Raw genomic sequence first — 20,649 nt, forward strand, 5'->3', positions numbered from 1 at the left:
CACTAGTTCACACACACACTCACACCAACCCATAAAGATACACCCTCACTCCTCCCTCAAACATCCCCAGCCCCAGAGAGAGAGAGAGAGAATCCCTAATATGATGCCGAAAGCATATATTATTAAATAATACTTTTGGCTAAATAGTGTTTTTAAAAAAATATCCATTAATGTTTTGTGTCATCTATTTCACAAACATTAAAACTCTTTGGCAAATCTTCATGCATATAATGAATTTTGCTGGCCTGAAATGCTGAATTATCCGTGAAACGTTGTTTGTTTTCTGGAGTATTGCTCGAAATTGCATTAATTTTTCCTCTCGGTTTAGTCAAATTTGTGATTCTTTGCCATAACTGATTTATAAATCCTAAGAAATTAAAATAAGTAGAGAAACTTTGTGTCTGTTTTCTGAACGATGTCTTACTAGGCCCTAACGGTGTATCACTAAAGTAAATGACTCCGTTCATCTCACCTTCACTGTCTCTTTAATAAAAAGAAAGAATTTCATTTACTCAATAGGTACATATAAAAATGGTTAAGTAAATGAGTATGTCTTCACATAATGTAGATACAGTTATATACGCATTTCACATATGTACATGTATAACCGATACATTTAAAGAAATCTCCTTAATGTGTTAATTGATTTTTAATATTTTTTTTTCACACTCTTGTTCATTTATGAAATAAAAAAAAAGAAAAGAATTATCCATTCGTACCTTTTGGTTCTTTTCCACAGAAGTAGCAGAACCATGGCAAATACCAACAGCAGTAATCCTACCAATAATGGTATTAGATAGGAGATGTTAACTGGAAAGAGTCATTAGATGATAAATATTAAAAAAGAGTTTTTTTTAAATTGTAGGAACCGTTTTATAAAAGGGTCAATGAATTGCAACAGTCATATAATAAAGAATTCCATGGGTGGAATACATCCAACAAGACGTTTATCCAAACATTTTAGAACATTATGATAAAATCTAAAACTTACTCGATTGAAATTTGAAATGAACATCATTTTTTAAAAATTAAATTTATATTTATACGTACAATGTGAACAATCTCTCCCATAATATGCCGTATCACAAACACAAATGTAGTTATTAATTTCATCAATGCATAATCCATGCTGACATGGTGAGCTTGAACACTCGTCAATTTCTGTAATAAAAAAAAGAAATAAGGAGTACTAAAATCTAAAGAAATTCGCAGCCTTATCCATTTTCATTTGTATTTTGCAATGCACATTTATCATTTGTGTTTGTCCAGTTTCACCAAACGAAATTATTCAATGTAAATAGAAAAGGAATGTATGGAATTATAAATATACCTGTCTCACAGATGACTCCGGTATAACCAGGTATACACTCACAGGTGTATCCATTGACTTGGTCAGTACAATTACCGTGTATGCAGGGAGAACTGGCGCATTCGTCAATGTCTGTACAGAATGATGAAAAGGAAATAAACGTAAAATAATGCATGCAGTTTTCAATTCGGCGTATGAAAAAGGGAAGGAAATTTTAAAATACAAACCTATCTGACAATTGGTTCCGGTATACCCTGCATAACACTGGCATGTGTAGTGATTTACATGGTCAGAGCAGTTTCCATGGACACAGGGTGAACTTTGGCATTCATTGATATCTGTCAAATTCAATATAAAGTTTAGAACGATGACTAACTTATTGTCGACTTTTGTTGAGTATTATCATTTACAATTATTTTTTAACTAGATGTAATATAACGTCTTTTTTTTAGGAAACGTAGGGAATACAGACGAGAAAACAAAACGAAACAAGCTTTTAAATGGACACGCACTATTTCCATATATTTAACTGATATATTACTCACCTACTTCACAATGGATTCCAGAATATCCCGGCATGCAATTACACATGTACCCATTGATATGATCCGTACAGTTACCATAAACACAAGGAGAACTAGCACACTCGTTAATATCTTAAGAGAAATTGAAATTTCTATCATGCTGTTCTTTTTGACATATTGTACGGTAGTTATGCAGTTTAACAATAGAAAACAACTGGTAACAAACCTGTCTGACAGTTTATTCCTGTATATCCATCCTGACAATGGCAAGTATAATGATCAAGATGGTCAGAACAGTTTCCATGAATACATGGCGAGCTTTGGCATTCATCAATTTCTAACCAAAAGTCATTTTGAAAATCAATAAGTTTACTAATTAAGATCTCATGATATAATATGTAAAGAGCTAGGTTCACTCTATGCATAAAATGGCCCTGTAGTTATACCAATTTATTGACTAACACCTTATGTTCCATTTTAAACATCAAGATAAAGTAGAGACTAAATGCTTTCATTTCCTATTAAATTTTTACCCCTTAAAGTCCAGGTCTTGGAAAACAAGCTCTATGGAATTGCAATGTTCTTGAATTCTAAGGAAAAAGGTATATTTAAGTACTTTCAGAGAAAAAAAATAATATGAGCGCACCCTCTGATCTAAAAAATAAAACATGTTTTGTAATCCTCAGAAACGGTTCTATTAGTAAATAATTGCATATTTTAGATCAGAGATTGCGCTCTATATTAATTTTCGAAAAATAGCTTTAAAAATTGGCTGTTTTTGTAGAATTGTTCAGGATATGAGGAAAATGACGCATTTCATGACGTCATAATGCATTGACTAGCCAGAAAATTACGTCATTTTCGGTAGATTCGCAATCGCCAAATGTCTAAATGAAATTTAATGAATTGTCAACTAAAACTAAGCAGTTTCAGTTTTTCAGAAATTTACAGGGCCAAAAAAAGGCCCAAAGTGAACCTTGTTCTTTACACCAGAAAGGAAAAATGTGGCATTAACCAACGGAGGATATAAATATTCGTTTAAGATGAGCAAAACGGACGTAGAATAATACTGTTCTTGTTAAGGATTCCATTCATGCCAAATACTAAGAGATTCCCCAATAAAACAACACATATTTAAACTTTGCCTCTTTTAAATTTCTTTCGAAATAGGAAATACGGTCGAAGGTCAATCTTATCTATGAACAGATTCATATTCCATACAGATATCCAATTGGAAAATGTTAATATAGCACAGTAATACAGTTATTATTTGTAAACAACCTATTCTTTTGAAATCATAGTAAAAGTTTAGAAAGAATAGATAAGAATTATCGCCAGAGTAGATGTGCTGTTGGTCTTTTGACAATACATGAATAACTGAGCAATCAAGATATCACTCAACGTGTAAATCTATCTAATTCTTACCATTTTCACAGTTTACACCCGTGTAACCAGGGTCACAGATACATTCATAATACAGGTATTCATTTAAACAATTTCCATGAACACAGGGAGAACTGGCACATTCGTCGATGATATCTGCACAAAACATAGTATATACTAGGATTGTTCGGAAAGTTCGTGGACTTCTCTCATATCTTTTTTATTTAACGTCATATGTTATCCAAATTTAGTAGAAATATTTTAACAATAAATTTAAATGATTTGTATTAAATTTTTCAAAAATATCATGATTTATTTAAAACTTATTCAGAATTAAAGACTACAAAAATCGGATCGCTGCGCAAGTCAAACTTCCGTAATTTACAAACAATACACTAAATAATGTCTGTAGTCATCTTCTCTCTAAAATGGAGCAAAAACGAAAAAATCCTAGAGGGTTAAATTAAGAACTGTTACATCGATTCGTATTCCAAATTATGGCTTAATATTTTTTGCTTCGGTAAAAAGAAATCAATTTGAGAAGATAGGTAGTCCTCATTGAAAACGACAAAAACGATGACGTTGTAGAACGTCACGGAGCAGCAGATAATGATGCAGTTTTGTGTTATACTCGGGGAAAACTCTGAATAAACGCTAAAAATGTTGAAGGAATCAGAAAATATGCCACAAGCGAGTAGTGCATGTGTGTGTAAATGGTAGAGGCGGTATTTGAGTGACAGAGACTCTGTATCGGACGAGGACAATCTGTGAAGAAATGGTTTAACTGTAAAAATCTGAACGAAAACTTTTAAAAGTTGGGACGTCATGGAAAGACGTAGGCGCTTCAGAGTTGCTGATTTTGTGAAAACACAGCTAAGCGGTAAAAGAAATTAAACATTAACAAAGGAAATTATAAAATCAGGAAAAAATGTTAGTGAAAAAAGTGAATGATTGAAAAAGGTTTTTAATACGTGGGTATTGGACTATACTGTGTGAATGTATAGGGATAGAATTTTTAAGAAACTCTTGACGCTATGTTTTTGACGTTACATTGCTTTTAAGTGTGCGCCGTGGTTACAAAACATGTTGACTTTGAAATGAAGTAAATTAATTTCTATCAAATCGAATGGATTAAAATTTCACAGATCAACAAAACAAATATTTTTACACATGATATTGTGCTTATTTTAAATTTCTTGGAAGTAGTATAACAAAGATTGACATCGTCCACGAACTTTTCGAACAACCCTAAACGTACACTAAAAAAAGGCGGCGTTATTTTCTTGAACAATTGGAATTTATATATAGGCAGAATAATAAATTGAAAAAAGAAGTTTATAAGAGAACAAACCTGCATTAGTAATTTTAGCTTGATCTACTCTAAATACAAACTGTCCAGGAATTCCAATATTAGACATCTGAGGAAGATTTAACACAGCGTCTGTCATTGACCCGGGAACGGCATAATAATTCTCTCCATCACCAGCATTAAACCCGACCTTCGAGGAGGGAACGTAAATAATTAGATTACTATACATAAGTATGTGGTATGCGATATTCTTAGAGTGAAAGAGACACAAATATGTTAAACTATATCACGTCATAATTACATTTGTATACTAATTAAAGGTTCTGTTACCTGAGCAGATTTTGTCCAAGTGATTTTGTTGTAATTAAATACAACAAATGAATGAACACCATTGTTGATTAAAACAAGTTGAAATGTGTTCCTCTGTTATGATAGATTACAAAATAATAAATAATGCAATACAAGACATTTGCTTGCTTAAACACATAGATACATTTTTTATGAATTGATTTAATTGAAATATTTGGAAAGAAATCGACATTATTATTCATAGTCGTATAATATCCGTATTTATGAAGACAGTGTATAACTTTAAATAAAATAAATAACTTTAAATACTACAATGCTACCTGTTGACAATTTATTGTTCCGGTGGGAGAACAGCTATACGCAGCTACATCTTCCCATGTAATTATCATCATCCACGTGGCAGTGAAAGTTAAAATGTCAGGAAAGAGAGAGTTGATTTTAGTCGTCCCTCTTTGTAATATCGTGGAGTCTGTGGTTGTGCGATACCATAATTTACCTCCTTTGCTTGTGTCTATATCAGTCCAAAATGGTGCTATGATTCTATGACTTCCACTTATTGGAAAGGGCTGTGAAGTATACTGTCTTAATGGAGTCTCAAACGTAGTGTCCCCGTTGTTATTAACCTAATAAGTAATACTGATTTGAGGTAAACTTGATCTTCACGGACATAATATCATAAATTTTCAAAAGGGTCTCCATAAAATTAATGACTAAAAGAACAGCATCATTCATTCTGTGAGAAATTACCTATACTTACGTAAATTGAATTATATGATGACCCAAAGAAAGGAAATGACACAGCTATAGGAATACTAGAAGTGGAGTCATCGTCATTTGCAGGCAATTCGTTGTCTCCGGCAGCTAGACCAAAACTATAGAACTGACTCAGTGGGTAGGAGATACAAATGTTTAGCATTGCTGATAATATTACTACAATTAAGGTTGGGTAAGACATTGTTGAAGATCTTAACTTGGACTAATTTGGATCTATAGATTCGTGGCATTTATGTAGAAAATCAGGAAAGTCTACAACAAGGAAGACTTAAAGAACAACCAATGCCATTAAGTTTACACAAACTACAGCAATGTTACATTAAATATCGCAAAAAAAGCATGACACTTTTCCATAGTATTTCCGTGTAAAGGTGCTAAATAAATTTATCAATTTTGATATTTTTTTGACAATATGTCCATGTCTAAAACTGTCCTCCTTGTCTTATCGTTAAACGGTCACGAGAGAATGGTAGATTGTCAAGAGGAAAATAAATCATAATGTAACAGCTGTCGAATCAAGACTGCAAACTGATAAGTATATTAGACATGCGTTTTAGAAATCTACTCTCTTGTACTCTTTCACCCAAGTAAAAAAACATTTTTTATAGATGGCTGGCTGGCTGGCTAGCTAGCTAGATAGATGGATAGATAGAACTATCGAACTGTGGAATCTAACTCATTAACATACCACTCAACCAAGGTGAGTTCAATCTACCCTACCTATACTAGATTCCATAAATTCATAAAAATCCTTATAACTACAGAAACATTGACGGGTCCAGCAAATGCTCTACCTATCTTCACCACTCAACAAAATATTTACTGTAGTGAAAGAGAATCTTCAAACGTACTGTGTTACAGCATATTCTAGAAGTGGTATATATATATATATATATATATATATATATATATATATATATATATATATATATATATATATATATATATATATATATATATATATATATATAGAAAGCACTACAAAAACCAGCAACACTGTATATCCTAAGTGTCGGATCTACTAAATAGACACAAGGTCAAGGATTGAAATTTATATTTATGTTCTTATTCGTGCCACTCAAACGAACATAAATAATTTATAAAATAAACACAAACACGTATATTAGGATGTGAAGCGCTCTGATAGTGCAGTTTACTTTTTTCGAAAGACAAAGAAGAGCTAGCGATAAAGGGAATGACTTGTATATAAACTTTAAATACCTAAGTTTTGGGTTACAAATAATTTTTCCTGAATATTTTCTTTCACATAGCCGTCTTTAGCTTTTTCTGACCTCCACCGCCCATGCTTTTTAAACAATCTATCACTAATACCAGCCGCTGCAGCGGAAGTGGCCCCGCCTGACCGTAGGCTATGAAGACCAAATTTACTCTTATCTAACCCTATTTCTCCAAAAGCATCTAAAACAATTTCTCGTGTTCTAGTATAAGACAAAGGCCGATTATCTCTTCTAACTTTATATGTATTTGTATTTTTACAGAACGTCAAAGATCTGAATAAATATTCTGATGAATCAACTTCAGCATCTAACAATTTTATATATTCTTCTAACATATGTACAGGACAAGTATCACCATGAGTTCTAGCAATACACAACTCGTGACCTTCCTTATAAATATCCGTTTTACTTTTGACAATGTTAATTTTCATACACACATCATCAAATGATATATCATTAAGTCTAATATTTGCGAGCTCCGAAAATCTGAGGAACCCTGCGAAACCTAACAAACACAAACATAAAGTACGCATATTATATAAATTATTCGATTTGTATCTCTGAACCGATAATTTCAAATGATCTGGTGTGATTGGTTCCTTTTTCACAACAGGCTTGGAAGTCTCTCTTATTGCACCCTCCTTTGTTAATTTCACTAAAGCAGATTCACATGGATCTTTTAATCCTGCTAGCTGATGGGCCCAGCTTATGGAATGTGTAGCTAATTGAATTTTGCTTGATGATTTGCAATCTTTAGCGATAGAGATTATATATAGAGCCACATGTTCATCCGTTGCGGGTAATGCAGAAATAGAAGACAGAAAAGCGCCGCACCATCGACAGAAAGCATTGAATGCGTACCTGTATTGACTTAATGTATTCCCTGCTCTTGATTTAAGGCAGTATGTTGGTAAAAGGTCCCTTAGTTGCTGTAACCGCTGATCTTCGATCCTTGCACTATCTGACCACCGTCCCGTTTTAAATATATCTGAAAAATGTATATAACGGAATACAAAGATTAATTTGAAACTAGTACAATGGTCATGGTGTATCAGGATTCTCAATCAACTGCAATACACCGACTAAATAGATGTATCAGGACCATATATCAACTGCAATACATCTAACCAATACAAACAATCTGGTGTACCAGGGCCCCAGCTCATCTGCAATACACCTCAAAACGTATCTACAGGTAACTCTTGATGGCTCGAACTTCGATCTCTCGAAGTTCTTGATCGCTCGAAGTGAGTCTCCGGTCCCGAATTTTCCCACTATATAACTAAGCAAATTTACTCTTGATTTCTCGAACTCTTGATCTCTCGAAACCCTTGATCACTCGAAGTCAAAATGCAGTCCCGTTATGCATATTCTATTAGTATTTACCCTCGATACCTCGAAGTGGCTATGTGTATACAAGATTATATAATTAGCACCTTTACCTGGACATTTAAATGGCCCCAGGCAGAAGACGCAGGTCTCGAGATACGGGATGTTTATTCAGGTGACACTTATGCTGCAAGGTGATAATTGATTTATAATCATATTTTGCCCATATGCTATTAAAATAATTATCATCGACTGTCTTACGATAATTTAGAGACGCAGTGTCATTGATTAAAAGAAAAAACACTAATTTAATTTTTATTTCGGGTCAGTGTCAAAGTTAAACGAAATATGAAAAAAGCAGAAACAGCCTCAGTCAGTATGACGACTATTATTGGACAAATACTTACAGAACTGCGTTCAATGATCATTTTTGGAATAGTCAAAGCTACCGGTATGTACGACGCTGTAAAATGTCGTTTTCATGTAACGAATGCGTAGTATGATGTCCGTATTACAAAGAATAAATAAATATACATGAAATGACGATATATATATTTTGCATTACTCAGTTTAATGAAATATTCATCTGAATTACGAAAAAGTATCGTTGTTTTATAAAAACCACGTGTAAAAGGTTAGCACTGCATGAAAATCATTACAACCGGTAAGACTAATTTTAAAACCTGTCAACAAACCCGGAAAATTCCGGACTCTTGAAAACTCGAACTCTTGATCTCTCGAAGTTTTTCCTCGGTCCCGCGGACTTCGAGGTATCGAGAGTTACCTGTACATAATTATACATGCTGAACTCGACATGAGTTTATCAACAGACTTGAGCGTTCTATTTTTAAAACCTTGCGTCTAACTTTACTGCCAGTATCCCAGAAGTGAAATTTGTTGACCCAAACAAACATGCTTTGTTATCACCCTGAATAAGTATATCTGTACATTCATTGAATAGTAAAGCATCTTTAACGTACCATCTATACGTCATATCTTTATCAAAAATAAACGGCCAAAAAACAGCGGAGGGCCAGTTTGGAACAATTAGGACCCCGAAAGCTTTACAGGCTATTAGATGTTTTATAGCGCGAACTACTAAGTGAATAGGGGGTACTAACCAATTGTTTTCATGTTCCCAGTTTTGTGTAAAACAGTCAATAGCTTCCGAGCCAGGATTCCAAAACTTTGAATTATACCGCCCCAACTTACAATTATTATAATTTGCAAATCTGTCAACAGTAAAAGTTCCGAACAAATTGTTAACGAATTCAAAAAATGTTGCAGTAACACCCCAATCATCGTGATCTATGATATTACTTAGAAAATCAGCTTTATCATTTTCTAGTCTGGGAATCCATTGTATGTCAATTGAAATTTTTTGTTCTACACACATCTTGAAAATATTGTAAGCAAGAGATTGTAAATGATGTTTCATACTGCCAGACTGAACAATTTTTACACAGCTCTGATTATCAGTGAACCATTTTACTTCTTTATTCACTAAACTATCTTTAAATGAAGCTAAAGCTAATTCAATCGCTCGAAGCTCTCTCCAAGTAGAGCTCATACCCTTCTCAAACTCTTTCCACATTAAGTGAAAAATTTTTGAATCAACTTCAACAGTGTAAGCTCCTGACGCTAGACTACTGGCATCGGAGTAAATGATGACACTTTTCTTTGTCGGTATGTGTAAATACCTTGTTTTTTCTGAGTAAATACATTGTAACCAAAAATTACATTCATTTAGAACCTCGTTCTTGTGTGTAAATACAATAATATCGTCCCATGACTTTCTACATGCTATCTCTATAGAACAGAATCTGGTCATTATACTACATATGTTACCCATTACTGGTGACATTGACATAATCTTTCCGACCACTCTTGCCAACTCTCTGGCCGTCACTTTAGGAAAACTCTTCACTAGTTTCTGCAAACAAGCAACTGTGTCGTCAAGACGTCTTGTGGGCACTGAAATAGAAAATGACTTTGAATCCCAAGAAATTCCTAACCATTCTAAATTCTGGGTAGGGTAAAATACAGATTTTTCAAAATTAATAAGTAGCCCAAATTCTGACAAACTCTTTTGAATGAATTCAGAAACTGAAAAACATTCCTGTTTCGATGGGGCAAACACAAAACCGTCATCTAGGTAAAGTACTATTTTTATACCCCTCTTTCTCCAGAATTTAACAATAGGTCTTAGACATTTTGTAAAAATGAATGGAGCGGATGACAAACCAAACGGGAGCACGGTATAACAGTAATACTTGTCGTTCCATGAGAACCCGAGGTATGTCTGGAAACTTTCAGAAATATCTATATGATGATAGCCAGATTTGAGATCGAATTTTAGACAATAACAATCTTTTTCAAAATAATCTAGGACTGTTTTCCAATCTTCAAACTTTATTTTCTCATATTTCACATAATTATTAAGTCGACTCAAATCTAGTATCAATCTCTTTTTCGACCTGTTTTCCGCGACGCTGAGGGGACTTACAATGTATGGTCTGTATGTAACTTCTACAACACAACCTGTCTTAATTAATTGGGATATTTCTGATGTGACAAAGTCAGCGTTAATTCTTGCAGATTTGTTATTTCGAAAAATCATAGACGGTGGAACGGAAATAAAAGGAATTTCGTAACCAGAATGTATGACTTTCAAAATATAAGTAAAAGCCCCAATTTCTTCCCATTTACTGTAATGTCTTTTTAAACTGTGTTTTATGCTACTTTCTGTTTTACTCTTTTGAATCTTTTCGTGAACACAAGTCAAACAACCTGTATACTTATCATTGACTTTGAGTGGTCTTTCCCTTTGGGCAGTTGGACTTCCAGTGCCCTGTTGCAAAACAGTTGAAACAAACGTCGTACGGCATAGGCTGTCTCCTTGACTGCTTGTTTCTGCCCTGGCCGTAGAGAAATGGCTGTTGCTGCTGCTGTTGAAATGCAGGAAAGGGCTGAAAAGTACTAGAAACCAAAGGAAAAGCCAGTTGAGCTGGAGATCCCGCTGCTGCCGCTGGTGGTGTTTTTTGTGTCCCATAAGGCTGAAATCTCTTGTTTTGTTTCTGATGTCTAAGGGCCCTGTTTTCGGCGCTGCAAATCTTCTTTTCGTCATCAGAGTTGTCTGCGATCTCGTTACTCTGGTATTCGTTGACGGTTTTCCAACCGGCCGGAGACGAATCAGCTATCCGTATATACTTCTGACGCGCTTTTAATTTTTTATTTAAGTCGGAAATAATTTTCAATGATTCAGAATCCTTCAAGTCAAAGGCTCTTGACTCCAGCTTCTCTAAGCCCTCTAACAATTCGGCATTAAATTGGAACTGAATTCGGTTACCTTCGGACTTTATCTTGTGCAGAGAATTTTCTTTGAGTTTCTTCGAAATAGATTCGGACTGTTCCGCTTTTAACTGCCCCGAGAAAGTTTTGAATTGAGACTGTATTACTCCCGTGAAGAGTTTAACAATGTCCGAGATTTCTAATGAAGAAGTCCCTCCTGTGCTGTCTTTTGGTAATTTATGTGTATCTAAAGTCAGCTCATCGCCCGAATCGCCCATATTACGTGGAAATAGAGAGTGGCAAAAAGACGTGTTATCTGCACTGAAAAGAGCCTTCGAATGGCTATAGAACTTTCGGCGCTAACAGCGGTCAGTTAAAACCCGTGCAATGAATATTTAAATTTAAATGTCACCTGACAAGGTGACCAGTATTGCAGCCAATAGATTGCAGATATAAATACACACGAACACGTGTTATTAAAACCTTTGATAAATACATAAAACAGTGCAAATGACCAACGACACGAACAATAGAAATTGACGCCCTGTCCCTTCCTCAGGACAAAGAAAAAAGTTAAGAAGTCATAAAAACAAAGGAAATAGAAAAACAAAAAAGGCTACCACTACTACTAAACTACCAAACACTATTTATTTACAATGTTACATGTTGAATTTGAATTTTATAATCAGTTGTTAAGAAATAAATCCGGACTGCTATGAAATACGTCCGGTCTCTCGGGTGTACTCTGGTGAAGTGCGATTTACATAATTGAACGAATTAATTATCGCTAATTAATTACGATCAAGCAGTAAATCGTTCACTGTCTTATTCTCTCAAAATAGCTTAACTTTACATAATAAAAAGAAACCAAAGAAAGATAATTTAGATGTATTATAAATGTAATTTGGAAATGTTATAGGACTGTTTATCGGATAAAAGAAATAATAAACAAAAATGTAAGCAAAAAATCTATGCGTGGGTTGTTCCAAAATTGATAAAGCGAATTACCGGTAAAGTTAACACTATATAGAGAAAATAAACTTGTTTGTTACAGTCGGGAATTGGGTCTAGTTCACGTTCATCCTGGTGAAGTCATTTAGTTTGTTGATACCATTAGGGCGGAATGACTTCAGTTTGTGCATCCAGAACTTTTCCTTGCTTTTTCTCTGAGCATCGGTCCAATTCGGATTATGGTCAATAACCACTACTTTCATGTCCTCCCATTTGTGACCTTCAAGGTTAAAATGTTCCCCAACGGGTTCATTGAGTTTTTTGGTCTTAATGGTCGAACGGTGATTATTGATTCTCCTGTGGATATCTCCCGTTTCCCCAACGTAATGTTTGGAACAAACTTTACAACTGATGAGATATATGCAGTTTTCTGTTTGACAAGACAAATTCCCTAGAATTTTGTAGCTGCGGCCTGTAACGGGGCTTTTAAAGCTGTCTGTGTCAGAGTTGTGCTTACAGAGAAGACATCTTCTGTCAGAGCAAGCTCGAAAGCCTCCGTTAGGTAATGGATTGTCCAATCTGGTTCTAACTACCATATCCTTTAAGTTCCTCGGGCGCCTGTAGGCAGCCAATGGAGGTTCCTTAAAGACCTCTGCCATTCTTTTGTTAGAGTGGAGAATTGGCAGGTTCTTTTTAAGAAAACCGCTGTGGTTCTTAAGGACGGGATGGTATGTGGTTACCAGAGGGACCTTGCTGCTATTTTTTTCTCCTTGTAGAGTAAGAGGTTTTGTCTGTCGTGTCCTGCCATCTCATCAATAGCAGTTTGTACGTTGTGGGCTTTGTAGCCTCTATTGCATAAATGGGACTTTAGGAGACTGAGACTGCTCTGTTCCTGATATAAGGCAGGGGATGAACAGATGCGACGAATTCTGGTAGCCAGACCCTTAGACACACCCTTGAATGTGTGGGGGATGACAGCTAGTCGGCATGAGATATAGGTGGGAATCGGTGACTAAACTCGATTTCGCTATCAATCAAGGTAGATATTTTGGAATTAGATACGTCTACAGTAAATTTGATAGACTGATGGAAGGTGTTGGCAAACGAAATGAATGCTTCGAGGCTCTCGCCGCATTCCACCCACTTCATCTCTATATCGTCAATGAAACGCAACCAGCTAAGGGGCCTAACAAGTTGCGTTCAAGTCTGCCCATGAAAATATTGGCATAAGATGAGGCCATTCTCGTACCCATAGCAGTGCCATTAACCTGCAGGTAATGTTCTCCATTAAACATATTGTTACATTTAAGAACATGTTCAAGGAGCTTGGTAAGGGACTCAGTGGAAGGAGTTTGTATTGATCTACTGTCCCAGACTTCTCTACAGGCCTCAACATCGTGCGGAATGTTGGTGTACAAAGATGTAACGTCCATAGTCACGAGAAGGGTATGATCTGGAAGACAAGTCGAGGGCACTTGTTGATATAGTCTGTGGTGTCCTTGAAATAGGATGGCAAATTTTCTACATGTGGACGGAGATGCAAATCAATGTATTCAGAAATTTTCTCCGTGGGTTGTCTGATTGCACTAACTATAGGGCGACCTGGCATGCCTTCTTTATGTATCTTAGGAAGCAGGTAAAATTGTCCTGGTCTACAGTCAATAGGATTGAGTGTCTCATAGACGTTTATACCAATCTCGTTATTTTCAAACATTTCATCGAGAGTTTTGGTGATAGCGGTGGAGAATTCTTTAGTAGAGTCAGAGTCAAGTTTCTTATAGAAACGTTCGTCTGAGAGTTGTCTATGGGTCTGCCATGTACGTCTCTGTCAAGTACTACTATTGTACAGCCTTTGTCTGTTTTCTTGATCACGATGTCATCCCGATTCTTTAATGATTGTAAGGCGGATCTCTCTTCCTTACTTAAATTGTCGGGGGCATTGTCTGGCATGGAAAGGAGTATCTCAATGTCTGATTCAACGGCGTCAATATACGAATCAAGGGCTCCGCATTTGCCTGGTGCAGGTTCCCAGTTGCTTTTGGGCCGATAGAGTTTGTGTTTCTCTAAGTCGTACAATTGTGGCTGGGAAGAGTCGTATGAATGATCATCGGAGTCTTTTCTAGGGAAGTGCTCCTTCAGTCGAAGTCTCCGAAAAAATGTTCGGGTGTCCTCTCTGACTTGTTTTTCGTCGACCTCATGTGGCGTGGGACAGAAATTCAGCCCCTTAGAAAGAAGTGAGGTCTCCGACTCGAAGAGAGGAACACTAGATTTATTGAGCACTGGACAGATATCAAGTGTTTGTAAGGGTCTGTCCCCCGTGATTGTCATTTGCGCTTGAAGCGTCTAGAGCGGGGTTTACGTGATTGGTTAACTCTGACCTCTGACCGGTCGTTTCTGGTCTGTGGAACATTGTCTCAGAGAAATTTCTTCTTTTGAGTATTGTTGAGATCTTTAGTTAGGGCCATATTGTAGGTGGCAATAATATTATGGGCTTCATCAAGGTTACCTTGGGACATGCTATCAGTGAGGGATGATTCTAAGGACGTGATATCACTCTCAAATTGTCCTAACTTGTGAATATCCCAAGAAAGACAGAGTGACATCAATTGTGTAGAACACCTCCTTGTGATACATTCCCAGCGTTCTTGAAAGCGTTTGGAGATTGGCCCTATGTTAGGCGTGGCATTAATCTGGAAACCTTTAGGTATAATGTCACACTTTAAGTAGGTCTGTAAATTTGAAACACGGTGTTTAGTTATGATTGATTTTTTGGTGTTTTTTCTTCAGTAGTTTGAATGTTGGATTACTTTCTATTGACATGTTGAAAAGGTAATAAAAAGCTGATTGCCTATACCATGAGAGTAATGATTAAAAATGAATTCGTGTGAAGTCGAAAGAATCGACGAACGATTGAACTCAATTTCGTAACATAATTTCCGGAGATAAATCGTACATAAATTCAAAAATTGATACACAAATGCAGTGAAGAGAAGAATAAAAAAAACTAATTTGCAAGGGTGAGGTATAAAATAAGAGGCAAGAAAAACAAATGAAGATTGAAATAAACAAATACAGAAACAAATGACAGGCACAGAAAAAAAGAACAGAGACAAAACGGATATACGGTTGGATCTTGGAAGATACAGTTGGCGAAAAAAGATTTATAGAAAGCACTACAAAAACCAAAAACTCTCGATGAAATGTTTGAAAATAACGAGATTGGTATAAACGTCTATGAGACACTCAATCCTATTGACTGTAGACCAGGACAATTTTACCTGCTTCCTAAGATACATAAAGAAGGCATGCCAGGTCGCCCTATAGTTAGTGCAATCAGACAACCCACGGAGAAAATTTCTGAATACATTGATTTGCATCTCCGTCCACATGTAGAAAATTTGCCATCCTATTTCAAGGACACCACAGACTATATCAACAAGTGCCCTCGACTTGTCTTCCAGATCATACCCTTCTCGTGACTATGGACGTTACATCTTTGTACACCAACATTCCGCACGATGTTGAGGCCTGTAGAGAAGTCTGGGACAGTAGATCAATACAAACTCCTTCCACTGAGTCCCTTACCAAGCTCCTTGAACATGTTCTTAAATGTAACAATATGTTTAATGGAGAACATTACCTGCAGGTTAATGGCACTGCTATGGGTACGAGAATGGCCTCATCTTATGCCAATATTTTCATGGGCAGACTTGAACGCAACTTGTTAGGCCCCTTAGCTGGTTGCGTTTCATTGACGATATAGAGATGAAGTGGGTGGAATGCGGCGAGAGCCTCGAAGCATTCATTTCGTTTGCCAACACCTTCCATCAGTCTATCAAATTTACTGTAGACGTATCTAATTCCAAAATATCTACCTTGATTGATAGCGAAATCGAGTTTAGTCACCGATTCCCACCTATATCTCATGCCGACTAGCTGTCATCCCCCACACATTCAAGGGTGTGTCTAAGGGTCTGGCTACCAGAATTCGTCGCATCTGTTCATCCCCTGCCTTATATCAGGAACAGAGCAGTCTCAGTCTCCTAAAGTCCCATTTATGCAATAGAGGCTACAAAGCCCACAACGTACAAACTGCTATTGATGAGATGGCAGGACACGACAGACAAAACCTCTTACTCTACAAGGAGAAAAAAATAGCAGCAAGGTCCCTCTGGTAACCACATACCATCCCGTCCTTAAGAACCACAGCGGTTTTCTTAAAAAGAACCTGCCAATTCTCCACTCTAACAAAAGAATGGCAGAGGTCTTTAAGGAACCTCCATTGGCTGCCTACAGGCGCCCGAGGAACTTAAAGGACATGGTAGTTAGAACCAGATTGGACAATCCATTACCTAACGGAGGCTTTCGAGCTTGCTCTGACAGAAGATGTCTTCTCTGTAAGCACAACTCTGACACAGACAGCTTTAAAAGCCCCGTTACAGGCCACAGCTACAAAATTCTAGGGAATGTTTGTTCCAAACATTACGTTGGGGAAACGGGAGATATCCGCAGGAGAATCAATAATCACCGTTCGACCATTAAGACCAAAAAACTCAATGAACCCGTTGGGGAACATTTTAACCTTGAAGGTCACAAATGGGAGGACATGACAGTAGTGGTTATTGACCATAATCCGAATTGGACCGATGCTCAGAGAAAAAGCAAGGAAAAGTTCTGGATGCACAGACTGAAGTCATTCCGCCCTAATGGTATCAACAAACTAAATGACTTCACCAGGATGAACGTGAACTAGACCCAATTCCTGACTGTAACAAACAAGTTTATTCTCTCTATATAGTGTTAACTTTACCGGTAATTCAATTCGCTTTATCAATTTTGGAACAACCCACGCATAGATTTTTTGCTTACATTTTTGTGTATTATTTCTTTTATCCGATAAACAGTCCTATAACATTTCCAAATTACATTTATAATACATCAAAATTATCTTTCTTTGGTTTCTTTTTATTATGTAAAGTTAAGCTATTTTGAGAGAATAAGACAGTGTACGATTTACTGCTTGGCCGTAATTAATTAGCTTTAATTATTTGGTTAATTATGTAAATCGCACTTCACCAGAATACACCCGGGAGACCGGACGTATTTCATAGCAGTCCTGATTTATTTCTTTACATCTGATTATAAATTCAAATTCAACATGTAACATTGTAAATAAATAGTGTTTGGTAGTTTAGTAGTAGTGGTAGCCGTTTTTGTTTTTCTATTTCCTTTGTTTTTATGACTTCTTAACTTTTTTCTTTGTCCTGAGGAAGGGACAGGGCGTCCCGAAAATTTGACAATTTCTATTGTTCGTGTCGTTGGTCATTTTTAGTGCTTTATATATATATATATATATATATATATATATATATATATATATATATATATATATATATATATATATATATATATATATATATATATATATATATATATATATATATATATATATATATATATATATATATGTGTGTGTGTGTGTGTGTGTGTGTGTGTGTGGGTGGGTGGGTGGGTGGGAGGGTGTGTGTGTGTGTGTGTGTGTGTTTTTCAAAAACTCCAAAGAACTTTAAAAATTTAAAATCACAAAATTTTTGAAAGGTCTGTAAGAACAAAATGTACGACTTATCTACATTTTAATTATACAACCATTCTTCACGATAATTTAAAAACTAGGCTTTTTGATATCATGGACAACAGCTTCTTCAATAAAATCGGAACTCGGAAATTTTCATATCTTGTGATTGGTAATCAACAAAATAATTTAACTAAAAATCACTCTAATTCCTCACACAAATACTCTGAAGCTGATATTAAAAAATGCTGGAGGTCTTCATTACCAACATCGATGTAGTCTTTAGGAAAAGTTAACTAAGAAAAAAAAGAAGAAAAAAAAGTAATTTCTGCTCTGGAAATGGTTTCATAATAAAGAATTTAAATTGTAATAGTCATTTGATTAAGTATCTTATTATATTTGACAAGAGTTTTGGAAAGATTTAAAAAAGAGTATGTATGTAATATACATTTTAAAACAAATCGAAAATCTACTTTGGAGGAATTTTGATTTGAACATAATTTGGCTTGATTTACGTTTATGATATTTATACGTACACTGTGAACATTCTCTCCCATGATATACCGTATCACAGACACAAACATAGTCATTGATTTCATTAATACATACTCCATGTTTACATGGTGAACTTGAACATCCGTCAATAAAATTTGCTAAAAAGTATAAAAATATACAGGTTTATCCCATGTTTATCCCTTTATCCCGTGGATAGGACTCATTGGATATTTTTTTCATAACCCACAGTTAAGTGCAGTTGTGACGTCACAATGGTTTTTGCGTTAGAGTGATCAAGTAAATTAAAGTGGAGTCCTATATAAAACAGTGTAAAACATTGGTTGTGAAGTATTAAACATGGGATAAAAAGAATCTCCCATGATTTGTAGTTGGATATGACTTTTATCCAACTCGTTGTGTGTTTTATCCCCTCGCCAAGGCTCGGGGATAAAATACACACAACTCGTTGGATAAAAATCATATCCAACTACAAATCATGGGAGATCCTATATTTATCAAATGTTTACTCCTCTATAGGATTTCGTTTTCATATCAACGGCTGTGACATCACAATTGTTTTGCGCGAATTTGATCAAGTTAAATATTGTGGATTACATGTATAAAACAGTGTAAAACATGATATAGCTGTATAAAACAAGCGACTTAAAAGAATCTCCCATGGTCTGTGATCGGTTATGATTTTTTAAATCCAACTCGTTGTGTGTTTTTAACCCTTCGCCAAGGTGCGCGGATAAAAACACACAACTCGTTGGATAAAAAATCAAATTCAACCACAAACCTTGGGAGATCTTATATATATGTAATTCCATATACATGTTTTCATTTGTATTTTGTGAAATGGATATCTATAGCCTGTGTTATACAGTTGTACTACACCATAGATTTAAAAAAATCAATCAAAACATTTTTTTAAATAAAGGTAAAAGAAATGATAGTGTCTTCTAAAGTACCTTCTGTTTCACAGTTGACTCCAGTATAACCAGGTATACACTCACAGGTGGAGCCATTGACTTTGTCACTACATGTACCATGCATGCAGGTAGAATTGGTGCATTCGTTAATTTCTGTTCGGAATGATATCAATGAAAAAATATTCACTTGTTTTTACTTCAGCTTACGAAATAAAAAGGAAGAGATATGTGTTAGATTATAAGATAATAAAATACAAATCTATGTGACAATTTGTTCTGATATAGTATTACATGCGTAGTGTTTATCATCATCAGAACAGGTACTTCAAAGTGAAGCATAGGGCGTAACCATTCCCCCTTCAATATACCACCAAAAATGTATCTACAAGACTCCTGTGTTCACGAATTTGGTATTAATTGGGAGCTAACTTGAGGACTTTCACCTCAGACAAAAATATAAATACTATTAACTCCTGTTTTCAATGGAAACTCCCGAAACCAAGTGGAGAAATGAGAAGTTTTTGCTTAGGTCATGTGTTTCATACCAATTGTTAGGCCTTTGTTTTAATATTGAATTTGACTACGTAATTATTTTGTTAAAAACATTCTGATTGTGAACACAAGTACTCTGAAGTTGACATTAAAAAGATGCTTCAGTTTCTGATTAACAATATATATGTAGTTTTTGGAGACCAGGTCTTCCAACAGTCTGTCGGAATTGCCATGGGTACCTATTACACCTCGTTATTAGCAGACATATTTTTGCATTCATATGAAGCAGAATTTATATATATTAAAAAAATCTTATACACGAGAAGAAAAAACCACTTGCTGTTGCAAACTCCACATTTAGATATATCGACGACGTATTATCAATTAACAAGAGTTACTAGTAATTTCCATTCATATGTCGACTCGATATATCCCAGTGAGCTTGAAATAAAAGATACATCAGAGTCTGACACATCTGTTTCAAATGTAAATATTTTACTAGAAAAAGACGTTAATTGAAACCTAACAACCGATTTTTATAATAAACGTAATGACTTCAACTTTTCAACTTCCTTAGTCCTACTTATGTAACAATATCACCTTGCCACCTGCATATGGGGTTTATATCTCAGTTGATTGATCCACAAAAGATTTCAGTTACTTCCTGTTTATACTATTCCACATACTAGTGAATATATCCACACACTAACGATCGATAACACGTCTTAACCTACTTGCAGT

The 20,649-nt window shown here is 35.5% G+C and overlaps 2 protein-coding genes across 2 annotated transcripts; both read right to left on the reverse strand.

Moving 5' to 3' along the window:
- Window positions 1–167: 167 nt before the first annotated feature.
- On the reverse strand, window positions 168–10,326 carry LOC133182727 (uncharacterized). The gene is made up of 16 exons (XM_061317576.1): window positions 10,314–10,326; window positions 10,024–10,149; window positions 9,616–9,885; window positions 6,830–7,834; window positions 5,592–5,764; window positions 5,155–5,457; window positions 4,856–4,948; window positions 4,568–4,715; window positions 3,259–3,372; window positions 2,060–2,170; window positions 1,855–1,965; window positions 1,537–1,647; window positions 1,331–1,441; window positions 1,051–1,161; window positions 720–810; window positions 168–483 (listed from the first exon to the last, which is right to left on the reverse strand). Exons 1-16 carry the CDS (start codon window positions 10,324–10,326, stop codon window positions 168–170), a joined length of 3,207 nt encoding a protein of 1,068 aa, XP_061173560.1.
- Window positions 10,327–10,940: 614 nt separating this feature from the next.
- Window positions 10,941–11,744, reverse strand: LOC133182728 (uncharacterized). The gene is made up of 2 exons (XM_061317577.1): window positions 11,525–11,744; window positions 10,941–11,395 (listed from the first exon to the last, which is right to left on the reverse strand). The coding sequence occupies exons 1-2, from the start codon at window positions 11,742–11,744 to the stop codon at window positions 10,977–10,979; spliced, it is 639 nt and encodes a 212-aa protein (XP_061173561.1). The 3' UTR covers window positions 10,941–10,976.
- Window positions 11,745–20,649: the final 8,905 nt, after the last annotated feature.

This window comes from Saccostrea echinata, unplaced genomic scaffold, assembly GCF_033153115.1.
Source record: "Saccostrea echinata isolate AGI-Se365-2 ecotype Australia unplaced genomic scaffold, CSIRO_AGI_Sech_v1 ptg000009l, whole genome shotgun sequence".
Classification (NCBI taxonomy): domain Eukaryota; kingdom Metazoa; phylum Mollusca; class Bivalvia; order Ostreida; family Ostreidae; genus Saccostrea; species Saccostrea echinata.